Source organism: Monodon monoceros, unplaced genomic scaffold (assembly GCF_005190385.1).
Source record: "Monodon monoceros isolate NGI ecotype Baffin Bay Population unplaced genomic scaffold, NGI_Narwhal_1 Super_Scaffold_5, whole genome shotgun sequence".
Taxonomy (NCBI): domain Eukaryota; kingdom Metazoa; phylum Chordata; class Mammalia; order Artiodactyla; family Monodontidae; genus Monodon; species Monodon monoceros.
In genome coordinates this window covers 98287305-98310541 of record NW_021703782.1, presented here as the reverse complement: position 1 = coordinate 98310541, position 23237 = coordinate 98287305, and the positions used below count along the sequence as shown (strand labels likewise).

The 23237-nt window shown below is 42.0% G+C and overlaps 1 protein-coding gene across 1 annotated transcript in view; it reads left to right on the top strand.

Annotated features, from left to right (window-relative positions):
• Window positions 1–23237, top strand: part of BRINP1 (BMP/retinoic acid inducible neural specific 1) — a 183121-nt gene that overhangs the window by 101527 nt on the left and 58357 nt on the right. Inside the window, exon 3 of the mRNA XM_029203104.1 lies at window positions 16222–16412. Coding sequence (XP_029058937.1) covers window positions 16222–16412 — 191 coding nt within the window. The remainder of the gene's footprint in view (window positions 1–16221; window positions 16413–23237) is intronic.

Here is a 23237-nt window from a genome sequence, read left to right as displayed (position 1 = left end):
AATGTGTCCCATCAAAGTCAGAATTCTTGGTTTCTCTTTTCAAATGTGCTCCTCTACCAATGTTTCCATTTTTGTCTAATGACATCACTATCAACCCCATTATTTCTACTCCAAACCCAGAGCATCCATGGTTCTTTTCTTCACACCCTATATCAGCAAATCCTATACATTTTACTTACAAAATACATCTCCAGTTTTATTGTATCTTGACCACTGCTACCTTCATCCAGGCCACTGTCAGCTTCCACTGGACCACTGCAGTGGCCACCTGGTGGCACCCCTGCTTCCAGCTGTGTCATTTTCCATCTTCAGCTCTCATCCACAAACCAGCCAGAGTGATCTTTCTGAAACTTAACTCGAATCCTATCACCCTTCTCAGACTTGTCCAGTGGCTTTTCATTACTCCTAATGGAAAATCCGTAACCCTCATCTTGGTCCACTAGGACTGACTCTGTGCAGGCCCTGCCACCTGTCCCTCCCTCTCCAAACTGGCCGTCTTGTCATTTTTCAAATACTCTAAGTTCACTCTCAGCACTGGGTATTTTGCCGTTGCTTTTCGCTTTGCCTGAAACAGATCTAAGTCTCCTTTACCTCATTTGGGTCTCTGGTCCTATTTCTCTTCATTAGAGGAGTTTCCAGTGCCCCCATACAAAAGTGAGCCCCCTTTACCTGTGTCATTTTCTGTCCTCTTACCTTGCTTCATTTTTCTATGAGACTTACCGTGGTCTGGCATTTTATTGCATATGCATTGCTTCATTTATTGATTGAGTCTCCTACTAGAATGTGAGCTTAATAGTTTGCCTGTTCTTTTCACTGCTTTATCTCCTGCATTTAGAAAGTACATCGAACATACAGGTGCTCAAAAAATACTGGTTGAGTGAATGAATAGATGGGAATTCATGGAATCACCTCAATTATTTCAGAACCTACCATATGCCAGGTCTTAAGATAAGTGCTAAGAATAGCCTGAACAAGCTAGCTTCTTCCCGTTCTCAGGCAGAAAGCATCATGGAGCAGGGACAGAAAGACGTAAACAGGTAATTGTAGTACAGGGTAATATACACTTTGATTGAGAAGTGCAACGTGCTCTCTGTTGGTGAGTAAGAAGGAACCAGGTGAAGTAGGGGAATCATTTTTCCAGCAGAAAATAGTACATGAAGGTAGGAAAGCCTGGATGTAAGAGTGGGTTTGTATACTTGATGGAGCTTAATAAAAAATAAAGCTGTGTAGGGTTTCCCTGGTGGCACAGTGGTTGAGAGTCCACCTGCCGATGCAGGGGACATGGGTTCGTGCCCCAGTCCGGGAAGATCCCACATGTTATGGAGCGGCTGGGCCCGTGAGCCATGGCCGCAGAGCCTGCACGTCCGGAGCCTGTGCTCCGCAGCGGGAGAGGCCACAGCAGTGAGAGGCCCACGTACCGCAAAAATAAATAAATAAATAAAGCTGTGTACTGGCCAGGGCCAGGGGGAGATTAGGAATCAAGAAGAAGCTGGTGAATTAAGTAGGCATGGAAGGCATTCCGCTTAGAATTAAGAGGTCTGGGCTATGTTTAGGTGGTGGCTGGTGTCTGGAATGTTCATAAAAATGTAAGGGGTGGGGAGGGATAAATTAGGAATGTGGGATTAACAGATACACGCTACTGTATATAAAATAGGTAGACAACAAGGATCTACTGCATAGCACAGGGAACTATACTCAGTATCTTTTAATAACCTATAATGGAAAAGAATCTGAAAAAGAGTGTATATATGTGTGTGTATATATATGTATATGTATGTATATGTATATGTATGTATATGTATATGTATGTATGTGTGTATGTATGTGTGTGTATATGTATGTATAACTGAATCACTTTGTTGTGCACCTAAATCGTTGTAAATGAACTGTATTTCAGTAAAAAATGAAAAAAATTTAAAAGAAAAGAAAAATATAAGGAAATGATATTAGTTAGGAATGGGTCCACAGAGCAGTTCAGTTTGACTGGAGTAAGGATAGGGTAATAGAAGGAGCTGAGACTTTCAAGTTTAACTCTGGTCATGAGGACTCTTGAATAGGAATTCAGAGAGTTTCCTATTTATTTTGTAGACAGTGAGGGCTCATTGATGGCTTCCCAACAAGGTGGAGGCGGCATCATGAACCAGTCCACATTTTGAGAAGAGAATTCTGGCTGTGATCTTGAGCAGGAATCACAGAGTTGTCGAGGTGGAAGCAGGGGAGTCAGGTGGGCGGCGTTTGCACCTCCATGTGTTTTGGCTAAGAACCTCATTTTATTTAATCCCATAAGAGTCCTTTCCTGCAGATCTCTGGACTTAGTAGATGTGCTACTGATTGGAAAAGGGAAAAATGAAACCACTAAGGTGTTGAAGATTAATTCCAAAATTCCTCACTTCTGAGGTTTAAATTGCCACCTCTGCCTACGCATGGAACAGGGTGCAGTAAGAAATAGAAACAGGAAGTCACAGAAGACTTGGGTAATTTGGAAACAGAGCCCTAAGGTAACGTGCCAGACAGTGAAACAACCTGATTGCCGAGGGTACTTCAAAAACATGAGTTTCTTAATGCTGGAAAGGAGAGAAAATATATTCACAAACTTGTACTGCCTTGACTTATTTAAGAATTATTTATTTGGGCACTTTAAGGTTCCAGTAGAATATAGAATATAGTCCCTGCCCCATGTAGGTTACTGTCGAGAGGAGGGGATGACAATAAATCATCACACATGTCCACGATTGCCACTTGAGTTCAGTGGTCTGGGGGACCAGAGCTGGCTGGGGAGATGGGGAAAGTTTCCTGTAGAAGTGACCTTCAGCTGAGACCTAGTAGGTAGGGAAAGAGTTTACTAGGAGGGAATGATGGGAAGATTGTCCAGAGAAGGGGAAACGTCAGAGCCCTTCAGTCCCGAGGTTCTCAATTTTGCTCTATAGAGGGGTCCCCTGGGAGCTTGTTAGAAAGGCAGAGGCTGAGACTCTTTGCTAAGTTTGAATGAGCTGTTGTTTCTGTATTTTAACATGGATTCCCACCAAATTCTGGTGCAGGTGGCTTATGGATCCCGTTTCACAAAGCACAGATAGAATCTGAGTCTTGAGTTTTCAAATTGGGCTCTGAGCTTAGCCTGAAGGGGGGTGGTGGTGAGGGGAGAGATAGGATTCTGCAATCATCCCCATTCCTGGAGAAGCTCTCCTTATATCAAATTTACCTATTTTGCAAAACATTTATTAGAAAATTATTATTTGTGTTTTCCCCAGAAAAATGCAAGTTCTTTGTATTGTTCACTTCTGGAGCCCTAGCACCTAAAATAGAGAATCATGGTAAATCCTCTAAAACAAACAAACAAAAACTTATTTGAAAGAATGAATTTGTGAATCAAATGTTTCATGTCTAAACAAAAGTCTGAAAGCCAGTCGTCTGACCCAACTGTCCATTTTACAGATGGGAAAAGTGAAATCCAAAGAGGAATCATGTGTCTAAGGTGGCCCAGCTTATTATGGTAGAGTAGACGGTAGGTTTATGATGCCTTTGCTCGAAGGCCAGTCTTCATTCTTCTAGACCCAATGTTAGCCTTTAAGGAGGCCAAAATGTTGGCAGTCCCTCACTGAAAATGCAAGAGGTGAGTAAGAAGTACAAGCTAGTTTAAGAATAGTTCATATAAAGTCATAACAAGCAATTAGCTTGCTAGACAGAATATTGGGTTGCAAGTAATCATAAATCACATCTGGTGTGCACATAGTGTGACAGAGTTAAACCTGGTTGGGTTTTTGAATCTGAGCTTCCTCATCTGTAAAATGGGGATGATTATAACCACCTCCCAGGGTGCTTGTGCTTTAATGCAAAGCACCTGGTCCATATTCGGTGCCGAATATATATTTACGCTTAGGCATATGGATCTGAAAAATCAAGCCTGTCCAGTGTTAGAAAAGAGATATTGTTTGTGGCTGAGTCTATGGATTTAGGTGGATAAGCATCTGTGTAGGAGAGAGAGGGAGCTAGGCTCTTCTGGAAAGTAAAGTGAACTTGCAGAAGAGTGGTTGATTGGCAGTGACTTTCGTAGCCTATGGCCATTAAAATACCTTTATGCCCAAGAAAAATAACACTTGCTCGTCATTTATGGGCACACAAAAAAGAGGAACTGAAGGATCATGTGATGGAGAGGAACCGTATTTAGGTGCTTTAGGAGAAAAAATAAAATGAAAATTCAGAGTCTGGGGGTAGCCATGGGATAGAGCACGGGACTGACGTCTCTCAGTGTGTTTTGGAGTGTCATCCAACTAACTCAGAGGTAAAAAAATAAATAGGTAATCTCTTCCATAACTGTAGTTCATCTTGGTGTCTGTGTGAGACCAGTATAGCTGTCAGGGATTGCAAGGAAACATTTTCAGTTCACCTGGGCACTCAGAAGACAGCTCATGTTCTTTCCTGAAACACGTAGGGTCTCCGAGTGGGTAAAGACAGCAATAGCAACACTGCAGTGACCGTGTGGGTTCTGAATCCCTTCTGTAAGCATCTCTGTCAATCAGTTACTCAGACTCTGCTTTGATATCTTTAGACAAGGGCTCCTTCCTCCCTGTTCTATCCTGATTCATTCTGACAATCAGAAAAAAGCTTGCTATATTGAGTGGGACCTTATCTTGCTGTCAGTTCTTCCTGGTCATTGCAGTTCTAGCCATTGGAGCCAGGTTTTCATGGCGTTACAACTCATCACATTCCACCAACTAGGAAAATTGGCGGTATCTTCCTTCTTCGTTCGGTGCTTGGGCAATCAGATACCTCTGAGAATGCCTTAGGCCCCCCCAGAAGGTATTTTTTTCATCATTGTGTATATTAAGTCAATTACCTTGTTTAATCATCAAATCATAAATTCCACTTGAAGCGTGTTTATTTTCTTAACTCAGGTGTGATCTGGGCATTTTTAAGAAAATCAGTTCCTTCTAATTTGTATGTAAATAATGACTTTGTTATTTAGGCTTTAAAAGAGATTCAAGCAGGCTGTGTGGGAAACATCCTCATTTTCTAATTTTCTTTTGCCCAATGTTTTAAAAATATTTTTAGGGCAAAGGAATTTTTAAAAACACACAGAATTTAATGATCTATCTATCTCTACTGAGTAGCTCAATCTATAAATCTTTGATCTGGCATTTTTATTATTTCCTTAAAATACATTATTTGACTGGCCAGCTCAATGGGTTAAATCAGGATCAACCAACTTTTTCTGTATAGGACCCGATAGTACATATTTTATACTTCATGGGCCCTATGGTCTCTGTTGCAACTATTAAACCCTGAGATTATAGTGCAGAAGCAGCCATAGATAATATGTAAACAAATGAGTGAGACTGTGTTCCAATAAAAATTTATTTCCACAACAGTCAGAGGGACAAAATCGGTCTGTGGGCCATAGTTTGTCGACCCCTGAGTTAAATCATTCTTAAGAACTTTGATACATTTAAGTAAAGGATTGCTTTAGACCCCAAATTCCTGGTATAAGACCAGAAATTCAGTGAATGTGTGTTGATTGGATTGAAGAAAAAGGTATTTCTTAATGAGTTTAAGCAGGGACAGGAAAGCTTTCTCTATAGGGAAACAAAAGAAGGACCTAGCTGGGAATGCAAATTTGGGGGAGGCTCTCAGATGACAGCATACTTGCTAATCCTAAAATATTTTAACGAGAAAAAAATTGGCAATTAAATGCAGTATTACTTTCTAGGGAAGAAGTTTGCTCGTTTTTCTCCTAGAAAGATGTGCTGTGGCAGAGGGAAATGAGCATGTGCAAGACTTGGATTTTAAAACCAGCTACTGATAGCTGTGTGTCCCTGGGAAAATGATCTCCCCTCTCAGAGTTTCCATATTTCCATCTAAAGATCGAAGGCAATACCAAGATGTTCTCTGTGGTCCCTTGGAGCTTTCAAATTTTGTGATCTGAAAAAGAAAATTCATCTAACTGCAGTGTTTAATGGGATTTATGACAATTGGAAAATAATTGCTGCTCCAAACTTTTATTAATCTATATTTAGTTATGACTCATGCTTTCACAATAGATGTTTTGGAAATAAGCAGAGAGACAAATCGAGTAAACAGAATTTTAAATATTTTATTTATATGCAGTTTGTGTAATCCCTAGAGCTCATGGACATATTAAGATCATTTAAAATATCCATTAAAAGTTATGTGTTATGAGACAAACTCCCCTTTTAGAATGCCTTGCCAAAGGATAAATAACTCACACTTATTGAGTAGCTACTACTGCCAGATTAATTGCATTCATTATGCTTAATCCTTCCAGTAATGCTGCAAGGTGAGTACTAGGATTCCTATTGTACTGATAAAGAAGGCTCAGAGAGGCTGAGCAATCTGCATAGGATCACTCAGCTAATGAGTGGCTTTATGCTGGGATTCAAAGCCAGGCCTTTCTGGCTGTAAACTCTGAGCTCCTCCCACACTGCCACAATGTCAGGAAAGGACCTGTTTTGTGCCGCTTTATCAGGTGCTCAGTGGATCATTTGCTTTTTCTCGATATGCCATATTTTGTTCTTCTGCAGAGCGTCGCGGGTGCTCCCGACAAGGCAGTTTGGGACAGTTAACACCTGTCCTCCACTGGCCTGGTGACGCCAGAGTAGGCAGAGGATGAGGGGGCAGGAAGAAGCAAGGAAGAGCCCAGGCAGAGAATCATGGAAGCTGAGTTTCTGTCCCAGCTCTGACATGGATTTGTCATGTGGTCTTCACTGCCCTGGACCTCAGTTTCCCCCACTTGTGATGGGGATGGAAATGCCCCCCACTTCCAGGTTATTGAGAGGATAATGTATATGATGACAGAGCTTTGTAAAGGACCAAGTGCAGTACAGACCCCACAGTGCTGAGATAATGGGATGGGACAGCGGATCAGGATAGAGGACACTGAACCTGAGATCAGGAACCCAGATTTTAGTCCCTCTTGCCATCAAAGGTTCTGAGGCCTTGGGCAAGTTCATTTCTCTCTCTGAGTCTCAATTTCCTCATTTGTGAAATGATAGCAACGTCCTTGGATGGTTGTTCCAAAACCCCTTTCATCCTCATTCTGATGTTTTGGATTCTGTATGGCAGCGAGGTAGCTCAGGTGACTGAGGGTATCTGAGGAAACTCTGTCTGCTCCGAGTAAAATAAAGCAAGAACATTTTAAGCTGCTTTCCCCGTGATGAATTCCCATAACCCCCATGGAGGTCCCTGTCCTCAGTAACAGTGCTCCACGAAGGATCCCACTTGCTTTTCTGGAGATGGTCCATTTCTATCAAACCTGGGCCATTCAAGTGTACTTGTTGTGTTGCTGTTTTTCCCTTTCCAGTTTCCACTCAATGAGAAGCATGTAGCCCAATTCCAGGATGCTTACCCTGGATTAGTTGCTCCCATTTCTCTGAACTTTATTCCCATAAGAGCCTTTAGAACTGCTACTAGGGTTGGTAGAAAAATAAAAAGGTCATTACTTAAATGAACACACTTTGGAAAATAGAAAGACTTATATACAAATTGTAAGCAAAGATTATTTTCTCTATAGTTAAGTCAGTGTCTTTACTTGTAATTAAAACAACACTATTCATAATCACATTTTCAGAGACAGCTCTTTTTGGTTGTTTGTTCGTTTGTTTTCTGCTTTTCCTCTCCTTACCCTTCTAGAGCTAAATTACCCTGGAGAACCACTTGGATGCTGGGATTCCTCAGCTGCTTTCTCACTTATGTTCTGAGGCATGGAGACAGGCAGGGGATTTGTTGAGGACACCATACTTGTTAAGATGCATCATTGCCACTTCACATGTGCCCTTGCGTTCACCTTTCCCTGAGCTGGCTGGGGAACATGTGGGGAGAGGCTGGGAACAGCAGGCAAGAGAAATGCTCGCTCTCTCCTTCTCTCTCTCTCTTTCTTTCTCTCTCTCTCTCTCTCTCTCTCTCTCTCTCTCTCTCTCTTTCTCTCTCTCTCTCAATCCCCCTCTCTCTCTCCCTCTCTCTGTCTGTCTGTCTGTCTCTCTCTCTCTCTGTCTCTCTCTCGGCTCAATGACTTCACCTCCTCAGTCCCTTCCTCTATGATTTCCCTTGTTCATCTCTGGGGATAATTTTCTGCTAACAGTAATGGAAGTGGTCCCAGATCCTCCTCAGCCCCCAGCCCCAGACATTCAGCGGCTTATTTTTATTTCACTTCCAAATAAATGCAACCAACGGAATAAGCCACCCAGGAATAAACAAATGCAAACATCCTGTAACCTTAATCAGTTATGCTTTCGGCAAATATTTATTGAGGATACAATGTCTATAAAATATTCTAAAATGTATCCTTGAATTAAGTCAGATCACTGTAGTGCTTCCTGTTTAAACAGTAATGTTTGTCTCTCATGGAGTTGCATTACCAAGTGGTGCTTCATCATATGCATTAGGCTACATTGAGCCAATCAAACATTGACAGTGAGGACATTCCCCACCGGCATCAACTACATCCATCTCTTTATGAGAAACCATAGGAGATGTTTGTATCTTATCACAGCATCCAGGAACTCTCTGTATCTCCAACAACTTTGAACAACAGCTGCTCTGTTTTCTTCTTGATTGTGTGGCTCTTTGGTCTGTGATTCCCTTTTTCCTTTGGCTGCAAGGAAGCTCAGAGACGTTTGTTGTCCACTTCTATCAAGTGTTCAGGACTTTATAGGATTGCTTTTGCATGCTAATTTTAACTCCAAATTCACTTTGTTTTCCTCCCTTTATTTTTCAATTGTTCTATTTTTTGAAGTCTATACAATAGGTGTGTTTTTGAAAACCACCTCCAGTTGGTTTCTGCTATGCAATCAGATTCAATTTTTTTAAAAAAGCTGCAAAACATGTTTCATAAAGAAGAGTAAAGCAACCCCCTTCACTTCCTTAGAGGTAATTCGTAACTTTGATTATCTAGGAAACAATGGAAGAAACTCACATTTATCCAGCACTTACTAAGGACCCAACACTACTGGAGATGTTCTCATAACCCTGAGAAGTAGAAATTGTGATCCCCCATTTTACACATGATGAAACAAAAGCAAACATTTTAAGGAATAACAATATCGTTATAACTGTGCCCTATGCAAATAATATTAAATATCATCATAATAATATTAAATAATATATATTGTTTATATATTAATATATAGATATGATAATAATATTAATATAGATATAATAATAATACTAAATAATAATAATAAACAACAACTTACAATTGTCCATACCCTGTTGCAGTTTACAAAGAGGTTTTCTAGCCATTATTTCATTTAACTCTCAGAACAATCTGGGAGATGCATGTTTTTAGTCTTCATCGCATATATGAGGAGATAGAGTAGGAGGAAGTTTATAAACTGTCAGTCCATTTCTTAAATGCAGTCAGTACTTTTATTATACTTCACGGGAATCAGGAATCAAATCCCTCCACAAAAGTTCTACCTACTGATAGCTTTAAAAAGAGCAGGATTGTTTCCTCTTGTCTTCTACCCACCATCCGTCATCCACTATTCCCCACCTTCCCATTGGAGCCCCTCCTATGACCATGACAACAATGGTAATATAGATAATAAATTTAACACTACCTTTATTCAGGGTTTTTATGTTCTAGATACTGTGCTCCGTGATTTAATATAAACCTAAACCCACCCCTCTAAGGTAGATATGCTTCCCCTAGATTACATCTACATTTTTTTGGAGTATAAGCAAGCTCATGACGATTTCACAGCTAATTGATGGCAGGGTCAGGTTTTAACCGAAGATTTCTATCTCCTGGGGCCCTGGCTGAGAGATACAAAGCTGAAGATCATCTAATACTACCAACTTTTTTCACAGGAGAGTAAACACACACCTTCACAAGGGCACAGAGCCAGTTCTCCTGCCTGTCTCACAATCTTTTCTTCAGTGCAACCTCATTCTCAATGTGTCATTGAGTGTGTGTGTGTGTGTGTGTGTGTGTGTGTGTGTGTGTGTGTGTCTAGGAAACAGAGAGTTAGCCAAGGGGACAAGGGAGTATTACTATAAAAGCAGTGCTCTGAAATGAGAGCATTGGGCTTGTGGTTTTCTCTGTACCCTCATCCTAAATCCTGTGACCCTGGATCCAGTCTCCATCCATCCTCTGCCTCTGTCTTCACCCGCCCTCCCACCCTCCGCTCCCCTAGTGGGATGAGCCTTGCTGCAGCCACCCCATGCCTTCCATCCAGGATCCTTTTTGAATCTCAGTCTAATTGGTTTGCCCGCCCTGCTGGGATGCTTAATTGGGCATAAACATATCCTATGCCATTGTGAGTTCTGCCTTCTCCTCCAAGGGGAATTTGCTTGTCCTGTGGGCTCAGAAGGAAAGATATATTTTATGTTGTGCTCAATTCACTGAGAACTTACATAAAATTGTTCCTGGGTCAGCAGAGCAGTTAGACAACATGAAAAGCAGGTTTTTTCTCTCTTTTATTTTCTTTCACTATTTTTTTAAGGTGGCATGTTGCAGTGGAAAGGGCACTGCACTTGGAGTCACAAGCCCTGGGCTCTGATTTCAGCCCTGCCAATCATTTTGCTGTGCGATCTTGGGAAAATAAGTCAATGTCTTTGAAATTCAGTTTTGCCATCTATGAACTGAGTGGGTTGGATTGGATGACTTCTATGAAAGGAGTCATAGTGATGCTTTTAGAACAGGAGTCATACTCACCATGGGCCAAATCAGGCCTGAAACCTGCTTTTATAAACAAAGTTTTATTGGAACACAGCCACACTCATTCATTTATTGTCTGTGGCTACTCACACTACAAGGACAGAGTTGAGTAGCTGTAACAGGTACCTTATGGCTGCAAAGCCTAAAATATTATCTTTCCCTTTACAGAAAAAGATTGCCTACTCCTCATTTAGAACATAAATCAGATGGTGTCATTACTCAGAACCTTCTTTTGACTTCCCATATTACTTAGAATTTAAAAATAAAAAGTCTTTACCAAATCTAGAATGGCCTTTTGAGATTGGTGCCAACTCCATCCCATGTTTTGATGTTATTTTTTTTTCTTTTTGCCCTTCCTTTCATAACATCTCTTCTACTCATCTACTCATCTCATCCTGCATCCTCCCTCCTTGATCTTCCCCAAACCTGGCAAACATATTCTTACCTCAGGACATTTGCACCTGCTGTTCCTTCTTCCTAGATTACTCTTCCACCAGGTGGCTGCATGGTCTCTTCCTTATTTCCTTCAAGTCTCCTTAAATGTCGTCAAATTAGGAAGGCATTTTCTGACCACCTATATAGAACTATGCCCTCACCCCACCCCAGGGCATCCCTACCTCCTTCCTCTGCTTTATTTATCTTCATCGCACTTCTCTCCTTCTGACATGTTACACATTTGTCCTTTTATTGTCTGTCCACTCTCACGAGAATGTAAGCTCCTTGATAGCATGACTTTTATCTAGTTTGTTTATTGCTGTATACTCAGATCTGGAAAAATAATAAGCATTCAAATTTTGAAAGCATAAATGAACTGTTTTAGTTCTAGTGTTGTTTAAATCTACTTCTGAATAGATCTAGGTACTGTGAAGACTTTTTACTGAAGTGTATTTTGGTAAAGAGAATAAAATTGTAGAATCTTGTGGCTATTACAGTATTAACTCCAACATTCTCATGATCGTCACAGAGTCACATAGACTCATTTTTAGAACATTTTTAGTCTGGACTGTTGGCCATTAAGAACAGAGTTTATAGGGCTTCTCTGGTGGCACAGTGGTTGAGAGTCTGCCTGCTAATGCAGGGGACACGGGTTCGAGCCCTGGTCTGGGGGGATCCCACGTGCCGCGGAGCAACTGGGCCCGTGAGCCACGGCTACTGAGCCTGCCCGTCTGGAGCCTGTGCTGCGCAGCGGGAGAGGCCGCGATAGTGAGGGTCCTGCGCACCGCGATGAAGAGTGGCCCCTGCTTGCCACAACTAGAGAAAGCCCTCTCACAGAAACGAAGACCCAACACAGCAAAAATAAATTAACTAATTAATAAACTCCTACCCCCAACATCTTAAAAAAAAAAAAGAACAGAGTTTATAGATAGAAATCTAATAACACAGTTCAACACACAAGACCCTTCATCGTGTGGTCCCTGACAACCTCTCTGTCTTTACCTCTTATCATTTATATATCACATGCACTCAATACACATGAATACTGCACACACACACATCCCTCTCTCTCCAACTGTCTTATTCTCTCTTATTTTTCTCCATGTTTGCATGTGGAGCTTATTCTTCCTGAAATATCCTTCCCCTATCTTTGTCTGGCCAAATGCTATGCTCTCGTCAAGATTCAACTTATACAGAAGAATTTTTTGACATCCCCGCTCCCACCCCAGCTGCTCCTCCAGACTAGGTCAGGGATCCTCCTGTCTGATTCCTCTGTGACTAAGATGACTGTTGCAAATAGCACATCATTCAGTAAGATGGAAATTCCTTAGGATCGGGAGCTGTCTGTGGTGCTGAACAGGTAGTGCCTGGCAGAGTCAGCACTTCATAATAACACCCCTCAGTTATTGAGCTTTTCCCAAGTGCCCAGCACTGTGCTCAGTGGGTCACATGCATCCCCTTACTTAGGCCTTGAATCCATCCTGTGAGGCAGGAACCAGGAACCCAGCACTGGCTTCCTCCTTAGTTTTTTCAAGGAAGCAACACAGATGGCAGGCCCTGGGTGTATAGCTAGTGAACATCAGAAAGAATGTGGAGGCTGTTTAAAAACACAAAAAAAAAAAGAAAGAAAGAAAAAGGAATTAAGTCATAGGCTTATAATTTGATGGTGGGGGTGGTATTGTTTCTTTGTGTCAGTACTGGTTTTACTATGGTTTTTATAGTCTCCTTTTCAATATCTACATTAAAAGTGTGATTTAAGAGTCAGGATACAAGTTTTCTACCCCCAGTTCTACCACTAATGAGCTGTGTGACTTTTGACATGTTACTTAACCTCTCTGAGTGTAATGCATGTCAGTTTTGAGGACTGTAGACATATTCATATGAAAAAAATAGTAACCCAAGGTTGTAAGCTGTAAATAAATGTTATATATTTCTATATCTATATATCTATCTCTCTCTATTCCCTGTATATAACATAACTATAATTTATAACATAATAGTATAGAACTATATGTCTATTATACTGAAATATGTGTATGTTTCTATGCATATATACATATATTCTTTTTCATAACTACACGTACATAGCTTTATAAGTTTCAGGGATAAGCGGATGAGAAGTATCTAATGATTCTCATTGCCTTTTATTGGTCATCTAATGCTGAGTAACAAATTACCCCACAAGTTAGTAGCTTAATATAACACTATGTATTATCTCAAAGTTTCTGTGGGTAGGGAATCTGGCTGTGGCTCTGCCCTTACTCTTGCCATGCTATTGTCATTTGAAGATTCCACTGGGAAGGGTCTGCTTCCCAGCTCATGCACATAGTTACTGTTAGAACTCAGTCCCTTGTGTGGTCTCAGTTCCTCAGAAGCTATTGGCCAGAGTCTTCCCTCAGCTCCTCCCGGTATAGATCTCTCAACAGTGCATCTCACAACATGGCAGCAAGAACAAGACAAAGACAAAGAGAGACAGAGAGAGAGAGACAGAGGGGAGGGGCAAAACGGAAGTTGCCGTATTTGGGGGTTATAGGTTTTTTTGTTTTTCTTTTATTGAAGTATAGTTGATTTACAATGTTATGTTAATTTCTGCTGTACATCAAAGTGACTCTTTCTCTAGATATTCTTTTTCATATTCTTCTCCATTATGGTTTATCACAGGATATTGAATATATCAATAGTTCCCTGTGCTATACAGTAGGACCTTGTTGTTTATCGATCCCATACATACTAGTTTGCATCTGCTCATCCCAAACTCCCAGTCCATCCCTCCCCCACACCCCCTTCTTGGCAACCACAAGTCTGTTCTCTATGTCTGTGAGTCTGTTTCTGTTTCATAGACCTATTCTTTTGTGCCATATTTTAGATTCCATATATAAGTGATATCATCTGGTATTTGTCTTTCTCTTTCTGACTTACTTTGCTTCACATGATCATCTCTAGGTCCATCCATGTTGCTGCAAATGGCATTATTTCATTCTTTTTTATGGCTGAGTGAGAAGTAAACTAATCACAAAACTATTTTGTAACCTATTCACAAAATTAACATGCTATCACCTCCAAATTCTGTCCATTAGAAGCAAATCACTGGGTCCTGTCCAGCCCATACTAAAGGGGAGGAGATTACACAGGGTGCGAACATCAGGGAGCAGTAATCTTGGGGAGTTGTGTCGCCAGCTACCTCACCTATAAGATTCCCCTCAGCTGGCTCTCACATTCCCCACTCTCTCCTCATGTCTGGTCAACCCCCTTGCTCCATTTTGTCCCCTTTCACACCCTCTTCATACACTTTCCTTCCTGTTCAGCTCTTACCATAATGTGTTACGTATCCCCCTCTCACTCACTCTGCTCCTGCCCTTTCATCCATGTGGATTGTTGGGTTTTGTTTAAATGTTAAACAACATTTTTGTTTGTTTAAATCACATGTGAACTTCAAAACTATAGTTAAGATAAGACCTCACTGAAGCTTCCCCTAGAGACCTGAGAAGCCTGTGTTCCTTCTTCTGCATCCTGTAGTCTTTGGTTTACAATAAGCTGGACATGTCTTGCCTTTCCTGCCAGGCTGTGAGCTTCTGAGACTGGGATGTGTCCACTCCCTTCCTGTACACATGATATTCTGCATTTAGTAGGTGCCCTGCAAGGTTCACTGAGTGCAGTTGATTGACTTAATACATATCTAAGATGTGCAGAGTACTGAGATTTTATTTAGAATTCAAACTATGTTATGAATTATGGACAGAGATTTGTTAAGCAGCCACAGACTATAAGCTCTGAGGCTTGGAAATGCATTCCAATTGGAAAGCTTTTTCCTCAGACACAGTTTTCTGTGCATCAGGGGTCAGACTCCACCACTGAATTACTGAGACATATTCCAGCCCGATTCCCACCCTGTTCTGCTTCTTCTTGCTCTGTGCCCCTTCCTTTATTCATCTCTCTCATCTGTGGCAGGAGTGAGAGACCTTTTCATTAAACTCTCATTCCCATCATTTATCTGGGCTGACCTTATAGTCCTCTTGGCTAGTCCGTTTTTCTCAAGGGACCTGGAGCTTGTAACTCAGGTTGGAGAACTGGTTGTTTCAGGGGGAGCTCCATCTTTGGTAGGAGCAGAGGTCATTATTAAAGCAAAAACAACCTGAACCAAGGCCCTTTAGATGTCTACTTGTATTTGGTTTGCATTCTCCTCATTCATTACACGTGAACCTTTAATGATTTATGTATCTGTGAATGTGTGAGGAAATAAAAGTTATAAAACTCTCACATTGGATTAGTGCCTGGCATTTCCAATGGTGTTTTCACACCCTATGTTTCATGTAATCCGGGCACCAGCAATAGGAAATAGATAATATTAATTGGATTTTATAAATAAGGAAATGTAGATCCAGAGAAGTGACATCCTCTGCCCAAGATCACACCACATAGTTTACAAGAGGCAGAGCGAGACCCTGAGCTTAGACTCCCAAGTTCAATGTTCTTCTGTCTTGATTTTCTCTGTCATTAGTGAAGGGAAGAGTGGAAATTCCCTTACATGGTCAGAACAAAGCTTAATTTCTTCCAAACAGTATTTGCTCAGTGAATGCATGTGAAAATTTCGAATGAAACTGAGCTCTGGACTAATTATTGGGTTGTGGAATTGTCTTAGAACAGGTTTCAAGTTGCATTGTGCCTTAACGTCTTGTCCATTGGTACACAGCCTTCCTTCCTTTTATTCTTTTGCTTATTTATTTATCCAGCTAGCATACTTGTGACTCGCACCATGTAACATGTACCATGTACCTAAGAAGATCCCATCTCTCTGGTTTCATTCACAGTCTAGTGAGGGAGATGAATAAGCAACTAGATGACAATGATTTTTGTACCTCTGATGATCTGTAAGCATCGTGAGAACATGACTGCATCTGTCTGGTTCACTGCAGTATCCCAGTGATGAGAATAGTACCCAATACTTAGATCTAGACTGAGGGCTCCAGATCTAAGTATCAGTTCACAAATATTAAAAATAGTTGTGGGCACTCTCTCACCTAAGGATAGACGCCTGGATGGGATGGTTGGGTGGGCTTTGGCTTGGGGGTAGAGGTGGTGGTAAGTGGAAAGTCTCACTCATGTCTCCTGCCCAGGGAGTTTGCCCGTTGGAAGGTGAGGAACACAGCCATTGAGAGGAGAGACCTGGTCCGTCATCCAGTGCCCCTCATGCCGGAGTTTCAAAGGAGCATCCGCCTGCTTGGCAGGAGACCCACCACTCAGCAGTTCATCGATACCATCATCAAAAAGTACGGCACCCACCTCCTCATCTCCGCTACCTTGGGAGGTAGGTCAGCAGCCACTGGGCCATAGCCTTGTCATGACTTTGAGTCTGAGATGGAGAGGACGGTGGGATGGCCTAGGATCAAAGCCATCTTGACATCTCTGCCATCGTATGTCACTCAGAAGTATATGTTGCCAGATAAGCCACATTGTCTTGGTTGATTCCGTTCTCTGGGACAGTCTAACTTGAGAGTTTACTAACTTTTGTGGAAATATGGCTTCACCTTGGAATTCGCTCAATTCATTGGGAATGTTTAATCGTATTATTATATTAGTTCCTTTGGAATGCAGTGTAATCTGGGGAAGTAACTTCAGATGATGTTTAGAGAAGTGCCTTTGTTTGCTGAAGTCTGCTTTAGTTAGGGGTTGATAACTTGAGGTTATCTTTTTACAAATGGGGTATCGTTTGTATCTTATATGGGTTTGGAGTAGAGTAGTAGGAAAGCAGCTTAATTGCTCCACCCTGCTCAGCTTTACCCATCCCTCCCCATCATGTCCAGTTCATCTTCAAGGGAGTGAAGATAAGAGGGGAGGATAAAAGGAAGGAAAGAAATGCAAAGAAAATGGGAAATGGTAGAGGCTAGTGCACTTAGATGCTATGGGTCTTGCCTGCGTGCATCATTTTATATAATGAGCTACAATCCTTTGGCCGTCAGTTTTCTGCCACAGTGACTAAGTCCACTGAATTTTGAGAAAGCCCGTTCGGCAGTGGAGCACCATGCCACCTGCTCAGAGAGCTGCAAAGTTATGCATTTAGATAAGGCCCCTGTCAGCTGAACAAGATTGGTGTACTGACAAAGGCAGGTGGGTAGACTGAGGCATGCTTATAACAAGTGATCTTTTTTAGAGGAGGGTGAGTGCTACAAGCTGGAGCAGTCAGTATAAAGTTCCTGGAGGAAGTGGCAGTTCAGCTCAGTAGGCGTTGGCTGGGTAGAGGAGGGTGGGGAAGCTTTCTAGGTATGCATTTCAAGGAAGACCAATGATGTGGAGAATTTGGGTGGAGAAATTGGTTGGGCAAATTCATTCATTCATTCGTATCCACTACTTAGCTACTCCTATTACACTTTCTTGAGTGTTTGCTCACAGCAGGTATTGTACATAGTCTTTAGTCCTCAAAATTGGCAAGTTAAGTTATATTATCTCCATTTTATAGATAAGGAAGCTGAGACTTACAAGAGGTATAGCTAAGAAGGGACAAAAATAAGTGTTGAACTTAGGGTTTATTGTCCACAAAGCCTGTGTTATTTTTTTGACCCAACATATGTCATCTCTTTAACCAAGTCACTCACCTGCCAACCCACCCAATCTAACAACCAACCAGCCAGCATGCATTCTTTAACATTTGAGTGTTAAATCATGTAGTATAAATTCTACTCTATTGTAAAGTGAAAATGAAATCACTTCTACACTGAGTGTGGCATTAACCTGTACCCTTTTCTTTAAATTTCCCCCATCTCCCATTTCACTTGAAAAAAACAATTATTGAGATCAATGCAGTGCTTCCATTAGGAACTGTGTTCTGTCCAAGTCCCCGGAAGTCCCAAATAACAGACTTTTCTTTTGCAGTGAAATATATTTTTAATTTCTCTGAGGCGAGGTGTTGAATTATTCACAGAGCCTTGGTCCTCTCCTGTTTTCACAGCACAATATTTTAAAATATGCAAAGCTTTGGATTGAGTTCCGGTATTGGACAGCAAGCCCTAAATGTTCCCTGAATCCTCTGCATGGGTGACGGTGGGGCATCTACTGTTGATGGACACAGTGTGGCAGCAGCCCAGCAACTGTGTGAGGTCCTTCTTACATCATCACTTCATTCACTCATCTGTGGAAAAGTATTTCTTAAGAGCCTTCCCATGCAATGGGAGAGAATGGAGGCGGTAGGTTGTAGGGCATGCAAGGGCAGGCTCTGGAGTTTGATCGCCTGTTTCTCACCAGTTTTGGGTCACCTTGGCAGGTTACTCAATACTTTCAGCCTTGGTTTCCTCTTTTATGAATAGAAATAATACTAGTACTTCATGCGTATTGTGAAGATTAAATAAAATGATGCATTGAAAGTGCTTAGTGCAGTGTTTGGCACCTAACAAGTCATTGCTGTTGTTGTTCTAGCTATTATTATTATTACTGTTTTTATTATAACTATTGTTATCATTTAGCGAGACTAAAAAATTGGGGGACTTGGGATTAAAACCCGTTCCTACCACTCACTAGATGAATGGAAGACATTGAGAAATTCACTTTCCTGTCTGGCTATCAGTTTTTCCATCTGAATATAAGGAGGTGCAGAGAATTGTATTCACTGTCATTTTCCCTAAGGAGAACACCTGTTCACTTAGAGGAAATGCTTTGATAAGCTGTTTGAGGTGTCAGGTGAGTTCCTGAGGGCACGCTCAAACAACAAAAGATGATTCTTAAACTGTCACATAGAGGACAAGTAAATGCGTTTAGGGAAGAGGAAGGAAGCAGAGTGAGAAGGAGGAAGTGGAGCTGGCAGGAGGGCTGACATCTAAGGCATTTCCATGGGATCCTCACTCTTGGGGTGAAATCCGTTAAACTCAAAATAATTGGTATGAGTGATCTTTTTATGGATGGTGGTAAAGGGAAAAAATTGGGGTCTGGAATGACCCACAATAAATACAGGGATAGCAAGTTCCCTTAGTCCCTCTGAAGATCATATTTTGGATTAAAGGAAACACCTTGGAGGTGGGTGTCTGTGTGATATATACAGCTAAGCTTGCACACGTGCATGGGAGCGCATGTCTCCCTGCACAGATGGATGTGCACAGACGCCTGCCTGTGCTTGCGTGAAAGTTAATCTGTATGCAGACATACATACATACATATGCAATGCACACACGCATACATCTTACACCCATGTATATGAGTACAATGTACACATATACGTGTATATGTAAGCTTGCACATGTATGTGAATGTATGTGTATTGCATGAATGTCTGTTGATGGGTGAACACTCACGTTTTTGTGCTTGTGTAAATGTATGTTTGTGTGTATACTCGTTCCCCACCCTGTATTTTGGGAGAGCTCCCCTTGGCTAAGAGGAAGGCTAAGAATAAAGTCCCAGGGTCTCAGAAGGAAAGGATGAGGGATGCCCCAGAGGCCTGAAATCGAGACATCCCCTTCCTTCTTCTGGGAACAGTGCCCCCAGGTGACTCAAAGGATAAGATGATTGACTTGCCCCCACATCCCCCATTTCCTATGTGTCCCACTTTGTTCCCCTCTGAAAGAAGTGCTACAGAGAGTGAGACAAAGCCCCCAGAGACAGAAAGATTGAGGAAAGGGGTGAAGAGGCAATTTGCAGGAATGCCCAAATGGGAAAGCGACTCTAAACAGAATGTTCTCTTAATAAACAAGAAATTAAGTCTTAATAACGCAGCAAGAAGTCCATTAACCCCTCTTGATCTAAGGTTTGCTTCTGCCAGTTCTCAGTCCGGAGGGAACTGAGCTGTTTCACCTTCTCTTTCACAGGCCCCTTGGCGAGCCTGGGCTGACACTTGTAATATTTATATCCTCTGCTTCCTGGCTCTAACTTCTAGCATATATTCACTTATTTAATCATTTACCTCTCCACCCACCTATCTATTCACCTGTTCATTTAATCATCTCCACCCACCTATCTATTCACCTGTTCATTTAATCATCTATCTCCCCATCCATCCATCTATCCATCAAATGATAACTGAACATTTGCTCTTTGTTTGACCTGGGAAAAGCATTGGGAACGTTATAAAGAAGAATCAGAGTCCTTCCTGCCCCAGGCCACCACTCACCACACATAGAACTCAATGTCTAATTGTATATAAAGTCGCTTTTAAGCCAAGTCTATTCAGGTTACTGCAGAGTCCAAAGGGTGGACAATCGTGTCCTCCTGCATAACTGGCGAAGACTTCATGGGAAGGTGCAAATATGAGTTTTTTATTCTGAACTCAACTTGAGTCTAGGCATGTAGAACCCAGAGATTAATTTTGAAAATGATGAATCTTCTTACTGGAAGATTTCAGTCAATCAACAAACACCGTAGAGTTGGACCACTTCCACATTTATCCATTTACCCACACATACCCTGATCATTTGTTAAGCACATAATATATGCCCATATTGTGCTAGGCAAAGACAGTGAAATGACGAAAGACTCCTACATACTCACTGACTTCACAGTGCTTCTCCTCTAGTAAAAGAGAGAGGCTGTTAAACAAGAAATCACCAGGAAATGTGACAGGTAACATATTGGAGAAATAAAAGAGATCGTGGGAGCCCGTGGTTAGAGTTCTTACTTTAGTTTAAGTAAACAGTGGGGGATTCAGGGAAGGCTACCTAGAGGAGGTGTCTTAAGTGACACCTGAGGGATGAGTAGAAGTTAGCCAGGAGAAAAACAGAAAAGCAGAGTCCCAACCATAAGAGAAAGTAGGGCACATTTGTGCAGGATAGAGCACAGCTAGAGAGCAGCAGCACGGGATGCAGCTAGAGAGACCAGATCATCAGTGTCTTGGGTCCCACATTATCTACAGGGATGCAGGCACTCTGCATCATTTCAACATGTAACTAATAAACTATTAATGATATTTTCATTTCTTTTTTCCATCACAGTTCTGTTTTTATTTTTTTAATTGAAATATAGTTGATTTACAATATTGTGTTAGCTTTAGGTGTACAGCAAAGTGATTCAGTTATATATACTTTTTTTCAGATTCTGAAAAATTCTGAAAAAACAGTAAATCCTTATTGCTTATCTATTTTATGTACAGTAATTTCTATGTGCTAATCCCATACTCCTAATTTATCCCTCCCCTGCCTTCCCTTTGGTAACCATCAGTTTGTTTTCTATCTGTGAGTCTGTTTTGTATATAGATTCATTTGTATTATTTTTTAGAATCCACATATCAGTGATATCATATACTATCTGTCTTTCTCTGTCTGACTTGCTTCACTTAGTCTGATCATCTCCAGGTCCATCAATCTTGCTGCAAATGGCACTATTTCATTCTTTTCTATGGCTTGGTTTTATGTTTGGTTTAAGAAGATCTTATACCACATCTTCTTAAACCAAACATCTGTTGATGGGTGTTTGAGTTGTTTCCATGTCTTGGCTGTTGTGAATAATGCTGCTATGAATATTGGGGTGTATGGATCTTTTCGAATTAGAGATTTCTCTGGATATATGCCCAGGTGTGGGATTGCTGGATCATATGGCAACTCTATTTTTAGTTTTTTAAGGACCCTCCATTCTGTTTTCCATAGTGGCTACATCAATTTACATTCCCAGCAACAATGTAGGAGGGTTCCATTTTCTCCAAACCCTCTCCAGCATTTATTAATTAATTAGATATTTTACTTTGTTTTTTTACATTTTCCAGATCTTGGAACTCTGCTGTGTGTAATTTACAGGTACAGTGCATCTCAGTTTGGACCAGCTGCATTTCACATGCTCAGTAGCCACACTTGGCCAGTGGTTCCTGTACTGGACAGCATGCATGTAGTCACTGGGTGACTCTAAGAACGGGGACACTGTCTTATTCATTTGTCACCCAGTGCCTGCCAAAGTGCTCAGAACACACAGAATACCCAGTGCATGCATGCTGAGCTAAACGTAATGGACACACTAGAGCGTGACGGAGGGAGGTGATGACAGCTCTCTCGTGGGGGTGGGGCGGGGGGAGGGTGTGGCTGGGGAAACCTCGCCAGTAAGGTGATGGCCAGCCGAGCAGGCTCTGAAGAGTGTATAGGAGATGCCAGGTCAAGGACACAGGGCAGTAAGAGGAAGTGATGTTTGAATTGGTCCCAAAATGCTGGATAGGATTTCAATAGTCAGCCATTTAGGGGAGGGACAGAACGGTATTCCAAACAGAATAAAAAAGAGTCTGAGGAAAGCCTGAGAGGAATTGGCAAGAATAAACCATGGAGGCAGAAGGAATGGTTTGGCTGGAACACAGGGAGGGAGACAGGGCTGAAAAGACAGGCTGGAGGCTGCCCGTGGAGAACTCTGAATGACAATGAAACCACTTTCTAGAAGCTGTCATGGAGGGGTCCGAGGCAGAAGAATTAACCTAGGGATCAGGACTGTGCCCACGTCCTAGGATAACCACTGTTCTTTCGAAAGTAAATTGTTTTTTTCCATTCAACTCAGAAATCATCAGCGTTGTAAAGAAATTTCAGTTATCTTAGATATCAGGCTTTTGTCCTCAGAAGGCATCGGTAATGTTTGTTCTCTGACTATCCTGTTGTACTGGGTTGACTAGAAGTAAGGATAAGGCTCATACGATTGGTATTTTGTGGTAATTGAATAACGGTGGTTAACCCTTCCTCAGGGCTTACTATGTGCCAGGCAGGGCTCAGGTGCTTTATGTCATTAACGGATTCAATCCTATGACAACCCTAGGAGGAAAGTACAGTTAGTACTCCCAATTTTACACATGCAGAAACTGCAGTATAGAGCAGCATTCCTCAGCCTTTCTGGCACCAGGGACTAGTTTCCTTGAAGACAATTTTTCTACGGATGGGGGTGGGGGACGGTTCAGGCGGTAATGTGAGTGATGGAGAGAGATGGGGAGCGACGGGAGTGGTGGGGAGCGACGGGAGTGGTGGGGAGCGACGGGAGCGATGGGAGCGGTGGGGAGGGAGCGGTGGGGAGGGGTGGGGAACGGTGGGGAGCGATGGGAGCAATGGGGAGTGATGGGAGAGGTGGGGAGCAGTGGGGAGCAGTGGGGAGTGATGGGAGCAGTGGGGAGCGATGGGAGCAGTGGGGAGCGGCAGGGAGCAGTGGGGAGCGGTGGGGAGCAGTGGGGAGCGGTGGGGAGTGATGGGAGCAGTGGGGA